General features: G+C 35.8%; 1 protein-coding gene across 1 annotated transcript; it reads left to right on the top strand.

Moving 5' to 3' along the window:
* Nucleotides 1-8,633: 8,633 nt before the first annotated feature.
* LOC110193253 (olfactory receptor 2F1-like) lies at nt 8,634-9,443 on the top strand. Its single transcript, XM_020964926.2, has one exon. It carries the CDS (start codon nt 8,634-8,636, stop codon nt 9,441-9,443), a length of 810 nt encoding a protein of 269 aa, XP_020820585.2.
* Nucleotides 9,444-21,552: the final 12,109 nt, after the last annotated feature.

Raw genomic sequence — 21,552 nt, 5'->3', positions numbered from 1 at the left:
TTGGACTTAATGACATCATCGATCCCTTCCACCTCTAAACTTATGATCTTATGATCCCCTAATTCATTAACAATTTGCTCCCTGAACAAGTGAGGAGAGGGTTAATGTTGCTGATACTTTGGTCCTTAATTTTATTGTCAGATGTTAGAATCTGCATGATCAAATGCCTACCTGATCTGCATCCTGTCCTTAGAACCTCAGTTTTTCACATAGAACAAGGCCACATGCTGGAAGTCTGTGCATGGAATCAATTCACACCTAGGTAAAGGGATCAATCTCCTTCCCCAGGGTTCCAATATATTAACTCATTGCTCTTCCGACAAGACTAAAGGGACCAGAAATATAGATGTCACTGCTATGTCAGATGCACAAATAAGAGGTATGGATGAGCTATTCTTTAGAAGTGGAATTGAAGATTGACTGAGGCAGCACATGACAATTTACCATTCTTCCTCAGTGTGGAAGCTCACACCTGCAAGGTCCAGTTCAATGTTATTGTTCTTTTATGGATGGTAGTAAGACTAGTGCAGTTAGACATGTTCTGAAAGTGTAAATGGCACTTTTCTTTTGAAGGAGAATTCATTTTCAGACTCTGGAGAGTTTAGTTTTGGAAGGAACTCTGTGATGAATCAATGTATTAAGCAAAGAGTTCAAATAATCTCGTTCTAATATGCATTTTTATGTATTCACCAGATGTAATCTCTGAACTGCAAGACACAATGTATTCCAACTACCAATCCAACTCAGAAATTTCTTCACTTTATTTCTTACACATGGTAATTAAGAATAACAATAATGTTATCTGTACAGTGCTTTAATGTTTATGAAGTGATTTATATTCAGTTTCTCATTTAGGCTTTACCATCAGCCAGTGATATAGGAACTAAAGTTACTATCTCTATGTTACAGATGGAGAAACTGAGACTTAAAGTTCAAATGACTCACCCATGGGACCTAGCTAGTAAGTGTCAGAGGCAGATTAAAACCTATGTCTTCCTAACTCAAAGTTTAGTCGCCTCCTTTTTCCCTCTTGTAAGATGGTATAGTAGATAGAATCCTGAACTTGGAGTCAGGAAGACCTGTATGTCAATCTTGCCTGAGGCAATAAATAACTGGGTTACCCTGGGCCAAAAGCTTAACACCTTTCAGCCTACTTAGCTCAGAGGGCTGTGAGGATCAAATGATATAATGTATGAGAAAAGCTTTGCACACCTTGAAGCACTAAAAAATGACAGTTATCATTATTACTTGTTAGTATTACTGATGTTACTTTGTCACATTACCTTTTATTCAGTCTCTGTAAGTTTCCAGGTCTGGGGAACAGAAAGTGACAGAGGGGAAGTGAATAGGAAATTAGGCTAGAAAGATAATTTGGAGCCAGATTGTAAAGGGCTTTGAACACTAAAGGAGTTGTGTTTTATCCTGAAGGCAATAGGGAATCATTGAAATTCTGTGAGTAGCATATCATTATAGTCAGATCTTTGCATTAAGAAGATACATTTGATAGTTATGTGGAGTATGGATTATAGAGGGGAGATACTTGAGGCAAGAAGCTCAATTATTTTCTATAGTCCATGAAAGATTTGATAAGGACTTGAGCTAAAGTGGTGGCCATATAAGTGAGTGGAAAACAACAGAAAAACTAGAACAAGAAAGTCAATAATTCAATTGTACTCTGCCCCAGTCAGAACATAGCTAGAATATTGTGTCCAATTCTGGGAATCATATTTTAGGAATGACATTTACAAAATGAAGTTTATTCATTTGATAGAGCCTTCAATATGGTAAAGAGACAGGCCATGGGAGAATTGATTGAAGAAACTGAGGGAGAAAAGATGTTAGTTGTTTTTTAAGGATTTGTAGACCTGCCTCAAAAAGGAAGAATTAGATTTTATTTTCTCTTTAGGCCTAGAGGGTTTAATAAGGAGTAATGCACAAAACTGGTTTTCGCTTGATATAAGAGAAAAACTTCCTAAAAAATGTAACTGTCCATGAGTGAAATGAACTACCTCAGGAAATTATGGATTACCCTTGACTACAGGTCTTTAAATGTAGCCTGGATGTTATAGATGGGATTTCTCTGAGGTTCCTTCTGACTCAGAGATTTTATGAAAGAATTTGTGTCTCAGCAACAAGACTGTGGTGCATAACACTTTCCTTTCACTACCCCTCTACCTCATTCTGAATTTTGTAGAGTAATATGAGAGAGAGGCAGTATTTCATGAAAGACCTTCAGGGTCATAGTTTTCTCACCTTTAAAAAAAGAGGAGGTTGGATTTAATGACTTCTAAGTTTCTTTCCAATTGTAAAATTCTATGAGTCTTTATTTGAATACCACATGAAAACTCACCATTTGGGGCCGTTAAAGGCTTATTCAATTCCTAAGGGAAAAACAATGAAAACAACATAAACTGTGAAAGTGAGTATGAGAGCTGAAATGGCACTTGTAGGTTCAAATGAAGTAGGGCCCATCTGAGGTGTTCAAAGTCTCTTGCTGTGAAATTCTGATTTTTACTTATGAAAGAAGTACTCAATTAGCCCTGTGGGAAATAGAATTGTCATATTCGACCTATTATTATTCCCAGTCACTCTGTTCTGTAAATTCAATAATCCAATCCAATAAACCATTTATTACATGATGACTATGTGCCAGTGACACTGTGTTGTTGAAATGCCCTTTCTGCTTTAGTGTGTAAGGCTGATTCAGTCTCCCATTCCCATACCAGCCTTTGACCCAGACCCAAACAGTGAAAGGTGATCAAGTCTCCTTCCTTGTAGAGGTAAGTAAGTGGAATTTTCAATTCAGAAAGTGTAAGTGCAGCTCTAGGGGAACAGATCAGGTAGCTCAAGGCTATGAAAGATTTCAGAAACAAATCAGTGACAAGAAGGCTAATTTTCAAGTATTGGAGAAGGGCAGGGAGGGAACAACCATTTTTATGGTGGCTCCTATCTGTAAGGAATTGTATAAACGTTTTACAAATACTATGTTATTTTATCTTCACAACAACTCTGGGGGGGGTAGATGCTACATTTTACAGATGAGGAAACTTAGGCAAACAGAGGTTAAGTGACTTGCCCAGTGCCACTTAGCTAGTTAGTATCTGAGGCTGGATTTTAACTCAGGTCTTCCTGAATCTAGGCTGAATGCTCTACACACTGGTCTACCCAGCTATAGGTGAAATAGTGAGCATAAGTAAAATTAATGTTTTCCTCTGTATAGAAAAAGTATTTTGACACCTGTGTGCATTTTACATAATATTTTTTCATAATTTGGAGAGATTATTACTTCAACATTATTAGGTTTCTTTTCTGTTATCCTCTTCTTCCTCTTTCTCCTTCAATAATTCTGTCAACTTATAGGTATCTTCAATCATGGACAATTAAGTTCTGTTTCATGCTGACATCCCCAGAGGACCCCATAGAGTCTCAGAATTTAACAAGCTATGTTTTTGGCTTCAAATAAGTAGGCTAAAAAGGCAATTCTTATGTCTTCCTCGCTTATAATAGAAAAAAGCCAATATTCTGATCCAAACACCCTTGCTTACATGTCTTTACTTCTGACCACAAAACACTTGGAACCATCAGTTCATTCAAGGCACATAGTTTCTTCATATGGCCCCAAATAAGTCCTGTCCAGATCAAATGCATTGTTTTTTCTCTTGTTTCACCCCCATCCAGGGCATAATACATCTAAACAATGTTTTGTTTTCCAGCCATAAATAGCCTTGGATTTGGGGAGGAGGAGAGTCTATGCACAGAACAACTGAGGTTGAAAGGATCAAGTTCAGGTAAGGAAACTACACTGAGGAGTGAAGTTTTACCTTCTCTGTTGATGTTTGTAGGAGGGTAGTCATCTAGAGAGATTCCCACACATTTATTGTTATATCAGTATTCTAGGGCCAGGGGGTCAGACTTATCTTAGATAAAATATGGTGATTCTATTACTCAGTGGACTGATTGCATTTCTATAAGTATTCAAAAGTATAAATTTCAATTCTGTGCAAAGAGATATGACTTTGTTGCATTGACAGCAGGGAGCTTTCGAGGGTTTTGAAGATTTATTCATATCTGTACTTAAGGAAGATAACTTGAGAAACAGAATGAAGGGTAGATTCATAGAGACATGAGACTATAAGAGGCAGAAGGATTAGTTAAGGAACTTTTTGAGTTTTTAAGGTAGTTTGTAATGTACTGGGTTAGTGAGTATTGTAGTTGGGAAGAGTGGAAGGAAGTTAGACATTTGATGGTTTGAGGCAGGAAGAAACTTTAGAGATAAGTTTTAAATATAAGATACATAAAGATACATAAAAACAAATGAATTTTGTGTAAATGACAGAAATTTGAAAGTCAGAAGACAGAGCAGGTTTTGAGGAAAACGTTACAAGTTTAGTTTTGGACATGTTTAGCATGAGGTACCAGTGGATATCTTTTGGGAATTGATGTATGAGTGGAAGTTTGAGGTTTATATCTGAAACTCAGGACAGATACCAGGAGAAGAATTATTGAGTAGAGAATCATTTCTGTAGGGATCATACTGAAGGAAGTTATGAGACTGGGGAGATGGGTGGGAGATTACAGAGAGTGAGAGAAAAGAAAAGGCAGAGATAGGAAGGGAGAGAATGAAAGACAGTAGTGGAGGAGAAACAAATAGAGAAAGTAGAGAAAGACAGAGAGAGAAAGAAAGATAGAGAGATAGTATTAGAGAGAGAGAGAGAAAAAAAATAGAGAGAGAGAGAGAGAGAGAGAGAGAGAGAGAGAGAGGGAGGGAGCTAGCACCAACATTAAGAGGTTGGGATGAATATGAAGAAACAATAAAGGAGGCAATACTAAGAAAGGTAGAAGATAAATAAGGAAAGTGAAAAATGGATCTACAGAAGAAGAGGGTAATCAATAGTATTAAAAACTACACAGGTGCCCATGCCTTTGGATTGGTTGATAAAGTCATAATTGGTGAGTTTTGAGGGAATACTATCAATAGGGTGAGCAGAAATAACATAGCAACATGTTGAGGAGTGAATAGAGAATCAGAGACATTGTGTAGATTGCTTTTAAGAAATTTAATTGTGAAGAGATAGAGAAAGATTTATGGTGGCTGGAGAGGTGGGAAGGGCTTGGGGTAGGGTCTTTTGTTTTATTTTTGGATTTGGAGACATCTATGCATGTATAAGCTTGAAATAATGGGGAGGGAAAACTGCAGATGCATGCTAGTTGAGGGGATAATTGATAGAGCAATATAGGAAGGAATAATAATTTACTTTTATCATTTAAAATTTACAAAATACTATTTTCACACCAACCTTTTGAGCTATGTGAGGGAGATGGTCCTTGAAAGCCAAGGACCTAATCACTGATAGGAGGTCAGTAATTTGTTCTTAAACTAACTGTAAAAATAAGTCCTTGACAGATGATCCCTTTATAAGTTTCAAATAAGTTCATTAGCACAGTGCCCAGCACATAGTGAGAGGTTAATAAATGCTTATTGACTGGCTGAATTAGAAAGGGATCACATTAAAAGACAAATAATTATTCTGCTCAAAAGTAGGAGAAGGAACCATCTCATCAAGAAGATACACGTAACTGGAAAAGGGGAGACGGGGAGAAGCCACATGGGATTAGGAGAACAGAAGCATGGGCAGAAGCAGCTTCCACAAACATAAAGACTTTTTTTTTTTTATCAAGACTTGGGTGAGGAGTATTTGGAAAGAGGCTATGATACTGAAACTCCTTCCCCTTTTCTAGCTTCCCACCCACCCAAATCTCCAACTGTGGCCTGATTTCAGTGGAGTAATAATGAAGGTCATTTACTATGAATGAGGGGAAAAGTCAAAATTAGAGTTAAAAATGATATTTGAAGCCATCAGGATGGCTGAGAATGCTGAGAATGAAGAAGAATTGGGAAAAATCTCCAAGCTGATAACCCTTGAGATAGCATTTTAGTAAGGTGAACAGAATATATGTAGCAAAAGGCTGAGAAGTGAGTAGATCATGAAGAAGTAGAGGCATCACTTATATTTTTCAAGAAATGTGGCTTTGAATTTGGGGAGAGAAATGAGATGGTAGATGAATAGCTTAAAAAAGACAAAGGAATTTAATACAGACAAAAAGAACAGGGGAGATTGGAGAATGTGCATAAACACATGGAGAGGGAAAAAGTGAAGATTGAAGGAATAAATCCCTAAAACCGGTAAAAAGCTATAACAACAATTTACATTTATGTTGTACCCTTTTGGGTATTGTTGAGCAGATAGGGATACTAGAGATGGACACCTAGTGGTCAAAACAATTCCAGCCTTTATTTCATGGCTGACAGGATCTAGAATGTGATTGATAAGTTAGCCATTCTTATGCTAAGGGACCAGGGGTGGAGAGTTGTTAAAGAAGTAGGAAAGAATAAGTCAACTTGGAGAGCCAGCACATAGGGTCTAGGGAATAGTTGCTGTGACTAATAGCTTACGTACTTATGACTCAGAGAGAGGAAATGATGAGGAAGTAATCCCAGGTACTAGAAAAAAAATCGAAGATGACAATGATGATGATGATAATGACAATGATGATAATCATAATAATGACAATAACAATAAAACAGGGTGAAGGAGAAGAGGAGGAAGGGAGAGGGAAAAGGAAAGTGAAAGAAGGATTATAAGGGAATACAGGCTGGGAGAGAGACAGGTTTAGAATTGCAGTGTTTTTCAGGAGAGAAAATCTCTGGTTGTGGGCTTGAGCTGTAGATAGATAATTATTGATTCAGTTTTACAATTGTGCAGAGCAAAGAAAGAAACTTCAAATTTCATTGTTCTAGGCAAATGAATTAGTAGTTTTGGGAAGGGGAGGTTATAATTAGATGGCTGGCATTCAGAGGCAAGGTCATTGTTTCCGGTTGCTCAATTTGAAAAGAAAAGCACTCTTCTTGTCAGGAGGTGCTGAGTAAGTGACTAGAAAGGAATAGCCCCCCACACTAAAAATAACTGGAGAGAAGTAGAGGTAGTTCTTGCTTTACATAAATTCACATTATACAAATGCAACTTTCCCATAATGAATTCTGAAAGAAATCTGCATTCCTCCCAAATATTTTTGTTAACTTTACTGTATAGTACTAATCTCTCTCTCTCTCTCTCTCTCTCTTCTCTCTCTCTCTCTCTCTCTCTCTTTCTCTCAACCCTCAGCTTGGTGCTCCCTGGTCTCCCCCACAGCCCCCATCAAAAATCCTAAACACAAAGAATGAAACAAACAAAAGCCCTCTAATGAAAGCAGGACAGACATATAGGGGCCTCCACCACTGCAGCCTGATTAGGAGCGAAGCTTGAGACCTCCAATAGCAAGACAGCACACCTTTGCCCCACTCTACCCACCCACCCATGTGTGGATATGTCTTCTATCAGTCTGCACTTGAGTACCCTATGTCTGTCCCGAGCCCTGTATGTTACCCATTTTCTACTGTTTGTGTCTGGTCAACATGCTTCTGTCTCTGAGGGGTGTTACTCCTTTCAGTTCTGGCCATGATTACATGTGACTGGTCCCAGCCCCATGTTTCTTCTCTTGTTTTTGATTCTCTGTCCCTGTACCATATCTGTGCTGGCCCCCTTCCTCCAGAGGTCCCTGCCTCCACCCCTTCCTAACATGGGCAAATCTGAATTAAGTAAAACTGCTTTACATAGAGGTCAGCAGAAAGTTCCACTTATGTAAAAGAAAAACTATCTGCAGTCCCAGCTGTACAAAGTGGTGGCAAGGAGGAATGAATGATTAGCCTTCCTTACCTGCCCACTGCCACTCTTCAGCTTCTACTCAATTTATATAGAACTTTAAGGCTTATAAACTATTATCTTTATAACTCTATGAGCTAAATAGTACAAGTATCATTTCCCAAATTTTATACATGAGGAACTGAGGCACTGGGAGGTGCCAGGTGACTTGTCCAGCTATCTAGCTAGTGAGTTTCACAACTTTCCTAATTTTGAGTCCAATGCTCGATCCCTTATCCATATTGCTTCTCTTTAACTGCATCTTTGATGAAGTGAAAGAGATCACCGTTGTGGATGAAGAAGTTTATTTCATCCTCTAAAACAGGAGTAGTTACTGGTAAGCTACAAGGGAAATTTGAGGAGTTCTCATTGGATGCCCCTGATCTGAGTGAAGAGGCCAAATCATCTTTGGTGAATATGTAGAATATAGGCATGTTTAGACACCAGGATTTATGGAGAGAAAGGAAGAGTCATGTCTACTTCTCATTAGCTGAGAAACTATTCGAAGGTCACAACTTTCTGAGTCTCAATATCCTCAGTATCGAAAAACTGAGATGTTAATATATCAATATCCAGCCTGCTTCACACGCTTTACAATGAGAATGATGTGAAATAATGACTATAAAGTGATTTGTAACCATAATACACAATACACGTGACCCAGTAGTATCTATATGTTCTCCCAGTAGATCCACTGAGAGGAAAATAGAAATATAAAATGCTTTGTAGCCAAACTTTCCGTGTTCTTTCAGTGGACCCATAAATAAGGTGGAGAGCAGCAACCTCACTTCTGTGACTGAGTTCATCCTCCTTGGCCTCTCCAGCGAGCCTGAGCTCCAGGTGCACCTCTTCCTGCTCTTCCTTATGGTCTACCTGATGGTCTTACTGGGGAACATGCTCATTGTGTTGCTGATATTGAGGGATTCACGCCTCCGCACACCCATGTACTTCTTCCTCACTAATTTATCCTGTATAGAAGTCTGTTACACGTCCTGTGTGTTTCCACAGATGCTGGTACACTTCTTGGCAGAGAGAAAGTCCATCTCCTACTCCTGCTGTGTCATTCAGTTTTACACATCCCTGTCCTTTGGTATTGCAGAGTGCTATATCCTCTCAGTGATGGCCTATGACCGCTATGTTGCTATTCGAGACCCCTTAAGGTACTCAGTAACAATGAACTGGGGAATTTGTGGGATGCTTGCTGCTGTATCATGGTTGGGTGGCTTTATATTTTCTTCAGTAGATACAATTGCCACATTCCAGCTCTCATTCTGCCATAATAATGCCATCAATCATTTTTTGTGTGAAATGCCTGCCCTACTGCACCTCTCTTGTACTGACACAACCCATGCAGAGTTGGTAATGCATGTGCTCTGCATCTTTACCCTTTTGTTCCCTATCACATTTATCATCCTTTCCTATGTACACATCATCATTGCTGTTCTGAGAATTCACTCTGCCCAGGGTCGAAGAAAAGCTTTCTCTACTTGTTCTTCTCACCTTCTGGTTGTCACCCTATTTTTTGGGACTATAATGTCTCTTTACTTAAAGCCTAAGTCTCTGTCCTCTCCAGAATACAATAAGATTGTTTCTGTGTTTTATGAAGTTTTCACACCTGCTCTCAACCCTCTCATTTATAGCCTGAGGAATAAGGAGGTGAAAATGGCTCTGAGAAAACTTTTGGGAAAACCTGAAAGTGCTTGATTCTACTTATCTCATCTATGAATCTATTCGAGGAAAACTTGGCCCAAAAGGGTCTTCTTATTTTTCCACAAATTTCTTTTTAAAAACTAAAAAAAAATATTTTATTTTTTCCAATTACATTTAAAAACAGTTTTAACATTTATTTTTTTTAAATTTGAATTCCAAATTCTCTCCATCCTTTTTGCACTCCATGCCCCTTTGAGAAGGAAAACAATTTGTCATAGATTATACATGTGCAGTCATGCAAAACATATTTCTGTATCAGATGAATGTCAGGAAGTTGGGAATGGTGAACAAGTAAGGGCATTTCAGTCTACACACGTGTAAGTCAATCACAGAGATTAAGTAAAAGAAAACAGTCAAAAATACCAATTAAAATAAAATAAAAAAGTATGCTTCAATCTGCATTCATACTCCATCAATTCATTCTCTAGAGGTGGATAGCATTTTTCATCATAAGTCTTTCTGAATTGTCTTGGATCATTGTATTGCTAAGAATAGCTTCATTCACAATTGATCATTGTACAATATTTCTGTTATTGTGTATAATGTCCTCCTACTTCTGCTCATTTAACTTTTCATCAGTTCCTACAAGTCTTTCTATGTTTCTCTGATGACAACCTACCATAATTTCATACAGCACAATAGTATTCTATCACAATAATAAACCACACTTGTTCAGCAATTCCCCAATTGGTAGGCATCCCCTCAAATTCCAATTTTTGCCACCATAAAAAGAGCTGTTAAATACAGTTTTGTACATATAAGTCCTTTTCCTTTTTTTTTTTGATCTCTTTTGGTTACAGACATAGTAGTAGTAGTATTACAATGTCCAAGGGTATGCACAGTTTTATAGCCTTTTGAGCATAGTTCCGAAGTGTTTATAACTCCACCAACAGAACATTAGTGTCCCTGTTTCTCCAAATACCTTACAACATTTGTTTTTTTCCTTTTCTATCATATTATCCAATTTGATAGGTGCAAAGTGGTACCATAGAGTTGTTTCAATTTGCATTTTCCTAATCAGTAGTGATTTAAAACATTTTTCATATGACTAGAGATAACTTTAATTTTTTCTTCTGAAAATTGCCTATTCATATCCTTTGATTATTAACTGGGGCATGACATATTCTTATAGGTTTGGCTCAGTTTTCCATATATTTTAGAGATGAGGCTTTTAGCAGAGAAACTTACTGTAATTTCTCCTCCCTTCAGTTTTCTGCTTTCCATCTAATCTTGTCTGCATTGGATTTGTTTGTGCAAAATATTTTCAATTGAATGTAATCAAAATTACCCATTTTATTTCCATAATGCTATCTATCTCTTATTCTGTTATAAATTCCTACCTTATCCACAGATTTGACAGTAAGATGACATACTTCCTTAATTAGCTTATGATATCACACTTATGTCTAAATAATGTATCCATTTTGACCTTCATTTTATTATTTTTTTTTGACATACTACCAAGGAGATTATATGAGATGCTGGTCTATACCTACTGTCTGCCAATCTATGTTTCAGGTTTCCCAACAATTTTTGTTAGAAAGTGAATTCTTGTTCCAAAAGCTTTGATTTTAGGATTTATCAGATGCTAGATTACTATGGATATTTATTATCATGTATTGTATACCTAATCTATTTCACTGTGTTTGTTAATCAGTACCAGATTATTTTGATGATTGCTGCTGTGTAATAGAGCTTGAGATTTGGTACTTCTAGGCCACCTTCCTTCACATTTTAAAAAATTGATTTAAAAATTTACTCTTAATCTTTTTTCTTCCAAGCAAATTTTATTATTTTTCTACCTCAACAAAATAATTTTTGGTAGTTTAATTGGTATGATGCTGAATATATAAAGAAATTTAGGTAGAATTGTTATTTTTATTATATTGGCTTGGCCTACCCATGAGCAATTCAGATTTTTCTAATTGTTCAGATCTGTTGTTAAGTTGTTAAGAATTTCAACTAATTTTTCAATTGATTCTCTAGGATTCTTTCAGTATACCATCCTATCATCTAAAATGAATGATTCTTTTGTTTTCTCATTGCATATTCAAAATCAGTTTTTTTTTCTTTTCTTATTACTATAGCTAGTATTTCTAGTATAGTGTTTGGTAAGAGTGCTGATAATGGCTTTCTTGTTTCACTCTGGTCTTAATGTGAAGACTTCTAGCTTTCCCCCATTAGAGATAAGGCTTGCTGATAGTTTTAGATAGATAATACATACCATTTCAAGAAAATCTCCATTGAAATTTTTTGAAGAGGAATAAGTGTTGTGTTTTGTCAGAAGCTTTTTTCTGCATCTGTTGAAATAATCATATGATTTCTGTTGGTTTTGTTATCAACGTGGTAATTTATGCTGTTAATTTTCATAATATTGAACCAGCTGTGCATTCCTGTTACAAATCCCCCCTGGTTATAGTGTATGATCTTTGTGTTATATTGTTATAATCTCCTTGCTTGCATTTTATTTAAAATTTTTGCATCCATATACATTGGGGAAATTGGTCTTTAGTTTTTTCTGTTTTTTTTCTTCTTTTTTTCTCTCCCTGTTTTATGTATAAGTACTACTTTTATGTTGTAAAAAGAATTTGGTTGGACACCTTTGCTTATTTTTACAAATAGTTCACATGGTATTGAAATTAGTTGTTCTTTAAATGTTTGGTAGAGTCATTTATGAATCCATCTGTGTCAGAGCATTTTTTTCCTTGGGGAGATCATTGTTGGCTTGTTCAGTTTCTTTTTCTAAGACAGGATTATTTCCTTTTCTATAAATCTGGTCAGTTGATATTTTTGTGAATATTCTTCCATTTCACTTAGATTATCAGACTTATAGGCGTATAATTGGGCAAAATAGTTCCGAATAATTACTTTAATTTCCTCTTCAGTGGTAGTGAATCTGCTCTTTCCATTATTGATAATGGTAATTTTTCCTCTTTTTTAAAAATCAAATTAACTGATAGATAATCTATTTTATAGTTCCCCCTCCCCAGAAAGCCAGTCTTACTTTTATTTGTTACTTGAATTTTTTTTCAATGTTATTAATCTTCCCTTTATTTTTGGAATTTCTAATTTGGTGCTTAATTGGGCTTTAAAATTTGTTCTTTTTGTAGTTGTACTCCCAATTAATTGATCTACTCTTTCACTATTTTATTGATGTAAGTGTTTAGACATATAAAATTTGCCTTAAGTATTGCTTTGGCTGCATCCCATAAATTTTGATATGTTGCCTCATTATTGTCTCTCTTTAGTGAAATTATTGATTATTTCTATATTTTGCTCTTTTATCCATTCATACTTTAGGATTAGATTATTTAATTTCCAATTAAATTTATAATCTATGCTTCCACAGTCCTTTATTAAATGTACTTTTTATTGGATTATGATCTGAAAAAGCTGCATTTCATATTTCTGCTTGTTTGCATTTGGTTGTGAGGTTTTTATGCCTTAACCCATGGTCAGTTTTTGTGTAGGTGCTATGTGGCAGTGAGAAAAAGGTATATCCCTTCTTATTTCCATTCAGTTTTTTGAAGAGCTGTATCATATCTAAATTTTCTAAAATTCTATTCATCTCCTTAACTTTTCTCTTTTTTCTGTTAGATTTATCTAGTTCTGAGAGGGCAAAGTTGAGGTTCCCCCACTAGTATAATTTTACTATTTTCTCCTAGCTGCCCCATATGATTGCTGACCCTCCTATTTTTTTTATCTCAGCTGAATCATGATAGATTTTGCTCCAATTGCTTACTTTTACTCTGTAAGTATCGCTTTGCATTAAGAGTGTTTCTTGTAAGCAAGATATTGGAGAATTCTATTTTTAATTCACTCTGTTATCTCTACTTTTTTATGGGTGAGTTCATCCCATTCACTTTCACAGTTGTGATTACTAACTGTATTTCCCTCCATCCCATCCCCCCCATTATACTCCTCTTTCTCTTTTAGCCTGTTCCACCTCAAAAGACTGTGGTTTCATACACTGGCCTCCCAATCTTCTCTCCCTTCTATCATCTACCCCTCTCTTATTCTCCATTTCTCTTACTTCCTTGTAGGACAAGACAGATTTTTATATATAATTGAGTGTGTCTGTTATTCCCTCTTTGAGCTAGTTATGTTGAGAATAAAGTACAAGTGTTACCACTACCACCATCTTTTTGTCAGTGAAAAGCTCTTCCTGTAGTGCCTCTTTTACGTGAGGTGATTTACCCCATTCTCCTTCTCCTTTCCCCTTTTTCCTGGTGCATCCCTCTTTCTCAAACCTTCATTTTATTATTTTCTTGACATACTACCAAGGAGATTATAGCAATATCACAAAGATTATACACTGTGACCAGATGGGACTTATAACAGGAATACAGGGTTGGTTCAATATTAGGAAAACTATCAACAGAATCAATATCCATAACAAACCCAATAGAAATCATGATTTTCTTAATAGATGCAGAAAAAGCTTTTTACAATATACAGCATGCATTCCTATTAAACATACTAGAAAATGTAGGAATAAAGGGAGCATTTCTTAAAATAAGCAGTATCTATCTATAACCATCAGTAAGTATTATCTGTAATGGGGATAAGCTAGAAGCCTTCCAAATAAAATTGGGGGTAAAGCAACAACGCTCATTATTACTACTGTTATTCAATATAGTACTAGAAGTGTTAAGCTATTGCAATAAGAGAAGAAAAATAAATAGAAGGAATTATAATAGGCAATGAGGAAACAAAGCCATCACTCTTTGAAGATGATATGATGGTATGCTTAGAGAACCCTAGAAAATCAACTAAAGAACTTTTTGCAATAATTAACAACTTTAGAAAAGTTGCAGGCTATAAAATAAACCCACATAAATCATCAGCATTTCTTTATATGACCAAGAAAGCACAGCATCTAGATAGAAAGAGAGATTCCATTTAAAATAACTGTAAAAAACAGAACATACTTGGGCGTCTCCCTGCCTACACAAACCCGGAAACCATGAAAATAATTACAAAACACATTTCATACAAATGAAGTTAGATCTAAGCAACTGGAAAAATATCAATTGTTCACGGGTAGACTGAATCAATATAATAAGAATGACAATTCAGCTGAACTAATTTACTTATTCAGTGCCATACAAATGAAACTACCAAAAATTATTTGATAAAGCTAGAAGAATGATGACAAAATTCATGCAAAAGAACAAAAGGTCAAGAACATTAAGAGAATTAATGAAAAAAATACAAAGGAAGGTGGCCTAGATCTCAAACTATATTATAAAGCAAGAATCATCAAAACTATCTGGTACTGGCCAAGAAATACACTGGTGATCAGTGGAATAAATTAGGTACACAGTAGTCAATGACCATATAACCTAGTGTTTGATAAACCCAAAGACCCCAGCTTTTGGTATAAGAACCCAGTATTTGACAAAAACTTCTGGGAAAAAATGGAAAATGATAGGACAGAAGCTAGGTATCAATCAGCACTGCTTTTTTATAATTTGTTTATTTCTTTTTAGTTTTCAATGTTCACTTCAATAAGATTGAGTTTTAAATTTTCTCCCCTTTTCTCCTCTCTCCCCACCTCAATGTTAGCAACAAAAGTTCCACAAAGCTATTGGTGAACCTGAAAAAAACCCCCAACAACTTTTGATCAATGGCCTAGCAAGGCCATGTGTCCCATGTGTGGGCACACCTTACAGAAAGGAGAGTAGAGTTTTTTATTTCTCAGGCCGAATTACAGTTCCATCCCCTGTTTCCCCATTGACTGGGAAATGCAGAGTTTATAGCCTATCTGGAGCATCTAATTTCCCCATGTGAGTCTATGCACCTAATTACATCTCACACTCCCCACATTTCCTTGTCAACATCCTATAGCTGTCAATACCCCAGCAGCTACTCATCACCCTGATGAGTGATATGCAGAAGCAGCATTCCCAACCACATTTCCTAAACCAAGATGTCATGTAATTTGATATAGGCTCTACATATACATTCATATTAAACCTATTTTCACATTAGTCATATTGTAAATAAGAATTAGAACCAATGGGAGAAAACAACAGAAAGAGGAAACAAAAAAAGAAGAAAAAAAAAGAGAGAGTGCAAATAATATGCTTTGATCTGTATTCAGACTCCACAGTTCTTTTTCTGGATGTGGACAGCATTTTCCATCATCAATCTTCTGGAGTGGTCTTAGCTTCTTGCATTGATAGGAAGAGATTTCTATCCAAGTTAGTCATCACACATTGTGGCTGTTACTGTGTACAATGTTATTCTGGTTGAGCTCATTTCACTCAGCATCAATTCATGTAAGTCTTTCCAGGTTTTTCTGAAGTCTGCCTACTCATCATTTCTTATAGCACAATAGTATTCCATTATATTTATATACCACAACTTGTTCAGCCATTCCCCAAATAATGGGCATTCCCTCAATTTCCAATTCTTGGCCACCACAAAAACAGCTGCTAGAAATATTTTTGCATATGTGGGTCCTTTCCCCATTTGTATGCTCTCTTTGGGATACAGATCTAGATGTAGAATTGCTGGGTCAAAGGGTATGCATAGTTTTTTAGCCCCTCTTGCATAGCTCCAAATTGTTCTCCAGAATGGTTGGATCATTTCACATCTCCACCAAAAATGTTCCAATTTCCCACATCTTCTCCAACATTTATCATTATCCTGTTTTGTCATGTTAGCCAATCTAATAGTTGAGATGTGGTACCTTAAAGTTGTTTTGATTTGCATTTATCTTGTCAATAGTGATTTAGAGGATTTTTTCATGTGACTATAGATAGCTTTCATTTCTTCATCTGAAAATTGCCTATTCATATCCTTTGACTGTTTATCAATTGGGAAATGACTTGTATTCTTACAAATTTGACTCAGTTCTCTATATATTTTAGAAAGGAGGCCTTTATCAGAGACACTGCCTCTAAAAATTCCTTCCCAGTTTTCTGCTTCCCTTCTAATCTTGGTTGTATTGGCTTTGTTTATGCAAAGCAATTTTCATTTTAACATAATAAAATCATCCATTTTGCATTTCATAATGTTCTCTATCTCTTCCTTAGTAATAAATTCTTCCCTTCTCCATAAATCGGACAGGTAAACTATTCCTTGCTGTCCCAGTTTTCTTATAGTATCAGCCTTTATATCTAAATTTTGTACCCATTTTGACTGTATTTTGGTATATGGTGTAGTATGTTGCTTTATGCCTAGTTTCTGCCATACTGTTTTCCAGTTTTCCCAGCAGTTTTTTTGTCAAATATCTAGTTCTTATCCCAGAAGATGGTATCTTTGAGTTTATTGAACAGAAGATTACTATAGTCATTGATTACTGTGTCTTGTGTACCTAACCTGTTCCATTGATCCACCATCTATTTCTTAGCCAGTACCAGGTAGTTTTGATGATTGTTGCTTTATAATAAAATTTGAGAACTGGCATGGCTAGGACATCTTCACTTGCATTTCTTTTCATTAATTCCCTTGACATTCTGTTCCTTTTGTTTTTCCAGATGAATTTTATTATTTTTTTTAGCTCTGTAAAATAATTACTTGGTAGTTTGATTGGTATGGCATGGAATAAGTAAACTAATTTAGGTAGAACTGTCATTTGCACTATATTAGTTCAGACTACTCATGAGCAAGTGACATTTTTCCAGTTATTTAGATCTGACTTTATTTGTGTGAAAAGTGTTTTGTAATTATGTTCAGAGTTCCTGGGTTGGTTTTGGTAGGTAGACTCCTAAATATTTTATAATGTCTATGGTAACTTTAAATGGAATTTCTTTATCTTTTGCTGTTGGGCTTTATTAATAATATAAAGAAATACTGATGATTTATGTGGGTTTATTTTATGTCCTGCAACTTTGATAAAGTTGTTTATTATTTTAATTATTTTTTTACTTGATTCCCCTGGATTCTCATCATATCATCTGCAAAGAGTGATAGTATTGTTTGCTCAATGCCCATTCTAGTTCCTTCAGTTGCTTTTTCTTTTCTTATTGATAAAGCTGATATTTCTAGCGCATTATTGAATAACAAAGGTGATAATGGACATCGTTGTTTAACCCAGATCTTATTGGAAATGCTTCTAGCTTATCCCCATTACATATAATGCTTGCTGATGGTTCTAAGTAGATGCTACTTATTATTTTAAGGAAGACTCCATTTATTTGTATGCTTTTTATGTTTTGAATAAAAATGGGTGTTGTCTCTTGTCAAAAGCTTTTTCTGCATCTATTGAGATAATCATATGATTTCTGTTAGTTTTGTTGTTGATGTGGTAAATTATGCTGACAGTTTTCCTAATATTGAACCAGCCTTGCAATCCTGGTATAAATTCTACTTCGTCATAGTATATTATCCTCAAGATAAGTTGCTGTAATCTCTTTGTTTAAAAAATTTGCATCTATATTCATCGATAATTTTCTTTCTCTGTTTAGATTCTTTCTGGTTTAGGTATTAGTACCATATTTGTACCATAAAATGAATTTGATAGGACTCTTTCTTCACCTATTTTCCCAAATAGTCTATATAGTATTGAAATTAATTGTTTTTTAAATGTTTCATATAGTTCACTTGTAAATCCATCTGTCCCTGGAGATTTTTTCTTAGGGAGTTCATTGATGGCTTGTTCGATTTATTTCTCTGAAATGCTGTTATTTAATTATTTTGTTTCCTCTTCTGTTAATCTGGGCAATTTATGTTTTTGCAAATATTCATCCATTTCACTACAATTATCAAATTTATTGGCATATAGTTGGACAAAATAGCTCTTAATTATTGTTTAATTTCCTCTGCTTTGATGGTGAATTCACCTTTTTCATTTTTGATACTAGTAATTTGTTTTTCTTTCTTTTTTAAAAAATCAAATTAACCAAAGATTTACCTATTTTATTGTTTTTTTAAACCAGCTCTTAGTTTTATTTATTAATTCAATAGTTTTCCTTAATTTCAATTTTATTAATCTCTCCCTTGGTTTTAAGAATTTCTAAGTTGGTATTTAATTGGGAATTTTTAACTTGTTCTTTTTCTAGCTTTTTTAGTTGCATGTGCAATTCATTTACCTCTTCTTTCTCTATTTTATTCATGTAAGCATTGAGAGGTATAAAACTTCCCCTCAGAACCACTTTCACTGTGTCCCATGAGTTTTGGTATGTTATCTCATTATTGTCATTCTCTTGGATGAAGTTATTGATTGTGTCTATGATTTGTTCTTTGACCCACTCATTATTTAGAATTAGATTATTTAGTTTCCAATTAATTTTTAGTCTATCTTTCCATGGCTCTTTACTATGTATAATTTTATTGCACCATGATCTGAAAAGGATGAATGTAATATTTCTGCCTTTCTGCATTGGATTGTGAGGTTTTTATGCCCTAGTACATGTTAAATTTTTGTGTAGGTGCCATGTACTGCTGAGAAAAAGGTATATTCCTTTCTATCTCCATTCAATTTTCTTCAGAGGTCTACCATATCTAACTTTTCTAAGATACTATTCAATTCCTTAACTTCTTTCTTGTTTATTTTGTGATTAGATTTATCTAGTTCTGAGAGGGGGGAGTTGAGGTCCTTCACTAGTATAATTTGCTATTTCTTTCTTTAACTCCCTTAACTTCTCCTCTAAGAATCTGAATGCAATGCCACTTGGTGCATACATGTTTAGTAATGATATTACTTCATTGTCTATGGTGCCTTTTAGCAGAATGTAGTTTCCTTCCTTATCTCTTTTAATAAGCTCTACTTTTTGCATTTGCTTTGTCTGACATCAGGATTGCTACCTCTGCTTTTTTTTTTCCACTTCAGCTTCAACATAATATACTCTACTCCAGCCTTTTACCTTTACCCTGTGTGTGTCACTTTGCTTCAAATGTATTTCTTGTAAACAATATTTTGTGGGATTCTGGTTTTTTATGTATTCTGCTGTTGGCTTCCATTTTATGGGAGAGTTCACCCCATTCACATTCACAGTTATTATTACTATCTGTGTCTTTCTCCCCATCCTATTCCCCCCATTTGTGCTTTTCTTTCTCCCTTTTTCCTTTCACTCCTCACTAGAGTTTTTTTAACCACAGGCTCCCTCAATCTGCCTTCCCTTCTATCAGCCCCCTCATTTTTCTTTCCCGTTTTGCTTACTACTTCTTCCCTCTCTTCTATTCCCTTTCTCTTTTCTTTCCTCTTTCCCCTCCTTCTGCCTATACGGCAAGTTAGATTTCGATACCTAACTGAATGTGTTTTTCCCTCCTTGAGCCAAATCCAATGAGAGTAAGGTTCAAACAATGCTCATCTCTCTCCCTTCTTTCTCTCTACTGTAATATATCTTTGTGTCTCTTCATATGATGTAATTTACCCTTTTCTGCCTCCTCCTTTCAGCTCTTCTCCTATTACAATCCCTTTACACCACTTAATTAGGTCATCATATCAAAGTCAACTTAAACCTAGACTATTCCTTCTAAATGTTGTAATAAAGATATAGTTATCAAGAGTTACAAGTATCATCATCCTCATGTAGGGATGCAAACAGTTTGCCCTTATAGGATAATATGTTTTTTTTTTCTGTTTGCCTTTTTATGCCTCTCTTAAGTCTTGCATTTAAAGATCAAATTTTCTGTTGAACTCTGGCCTTTTCATCAGGAAAATCTGGAAGTCCTCCATTTCACTGAATATCCCACCTCCTCCCCTGAAAGATCATTCTCAATTTGCTGGGTAGTTGATCCTTGGTTGTAATCCAAGCTCCTTTGCCTTATGGAATATCATATTCCAAGCCCTCTGATCTTTCAATGTAGAAGCTGCAAGGTCCTGTGTAATCATGACTGTGGTTCCACAATATTTATATAGTTTCTTTCTGACTGCTCGCAGTACTTTCTCCTTGACCTGATAATTCTGGAATTTGTCTACAATATTCTGTGGTGTTTTCAATTTGGGATCTCTTTCAGGAGGTGATTAGTGGATTCTTTCAATAACTATTTTACCCTCTCTTTCTAGGTCCTTAGGGCAGTTTTCCTTGATGATTTCTTGAAAGATCCTTCCCAGGCTCTTTTTTTGATCATGGCTTTCAGGCAGACCAATAATTCTTAAATTATCTCTCCTGGATCTATTTTCCAAGTCAGTTGTCTTTTTTTCCCCCCATGAGGTATTTTACATTTTCTTCTATTTTTTCCATTCTTTTGATTTTGTTCCACTGATTCTTGATGTCTCATAGAGTCATTAGCTTCCACTTGCCCAATTATAATTTTTAACAAATCATTTTCTTCATAGTTTCTGCACTTCCTTTTCCATTTGCCCAATTTTACTTTTTAAGGAGTTGTTTTCTTCAGTGTATTTTTTTTAACATTTTGTCAATTGTATTTTTGTTTGTTTGTTTGTTTGTTTGTTTGTTTGTTTTGGCTAGGCAATGGGGTTAAGTGACTTGCCCATGGTCACACAGCTAGTAAGCATTATGTGTCTGAGGCCGGATTTGAACTCAGGTCTTCCTGAATCCAGGGCTGGTGCTCTATCAACTGTGCCACCTAGCTGTCCCTTGTCAATTGTATTTTTAAAGGAATTACTCAATTTTTCTTCTACCTCTCTTATTTGACTTTTAAAATCCTTCTTGATCTCTTCCAAGAAGGGTTTTTGGGTTTGAGACCAGATCATATTCCCTTTTGAGGTTTCAGATGTGGGTATATTGACAATATTGTCCTCTCCTGAATTTGTGTTTTGATCTTCCTTGTCATCATAATACTTCTGTATGGTCATTGTTTTTCTTTGTTGTTTTTTGCTCATGGTGTTTGTCTTTTTTCTGGTTTTTAAAGTTGATCTTTGTTTCTGGGGCACCGGGAGCATTGTACCACAATTCTTGTGTGGGGGCTAGGGACCTGGTTGCTGGTTTTGTGTGCTGGGGCCTGAGGTGCTGGCAACTGGAGGCTGTAGTATCTGGCAGCTGACTTCATGCTGAGCTGGAGCTGCTGGTGGTGGCTTCTGTGTGCCTGGTGTTGGCATTTACCTGCTCCACCACCCTGGCGCCCAGGATCTCCTGCTGTTTTGCTGAGGTGGGATTTGCTGCTGGCTTGCTGGGATACCTCCTGTCTTATGCTGGTCCCCTTCAACCACAGCAAGAGGGCCCTTTCCTGTTAATACCTCCAACCT

This window comes from Phascolarctos cinereus, unplaced genomic scaffold, assembly GCF_003287225.1.
Source record: "Phascolarctos cinereus isolate Bilbo 61053 unplaced genomic scaffold, phaCin_HiC Scaffold_2;HRSCAF=192, whole genome shotgun sequence".
NCBI lineage: Eukaryota > Metazoa > Chordata > Mammalia > Diprotodontia > Phascolarctidae > Phascolarctos > Phascolarctos cinereus.
Note: the sequence above shows the minus strand (reverse complement) of the source record. Positions and strands in the feature narration are given on the sequence as shown.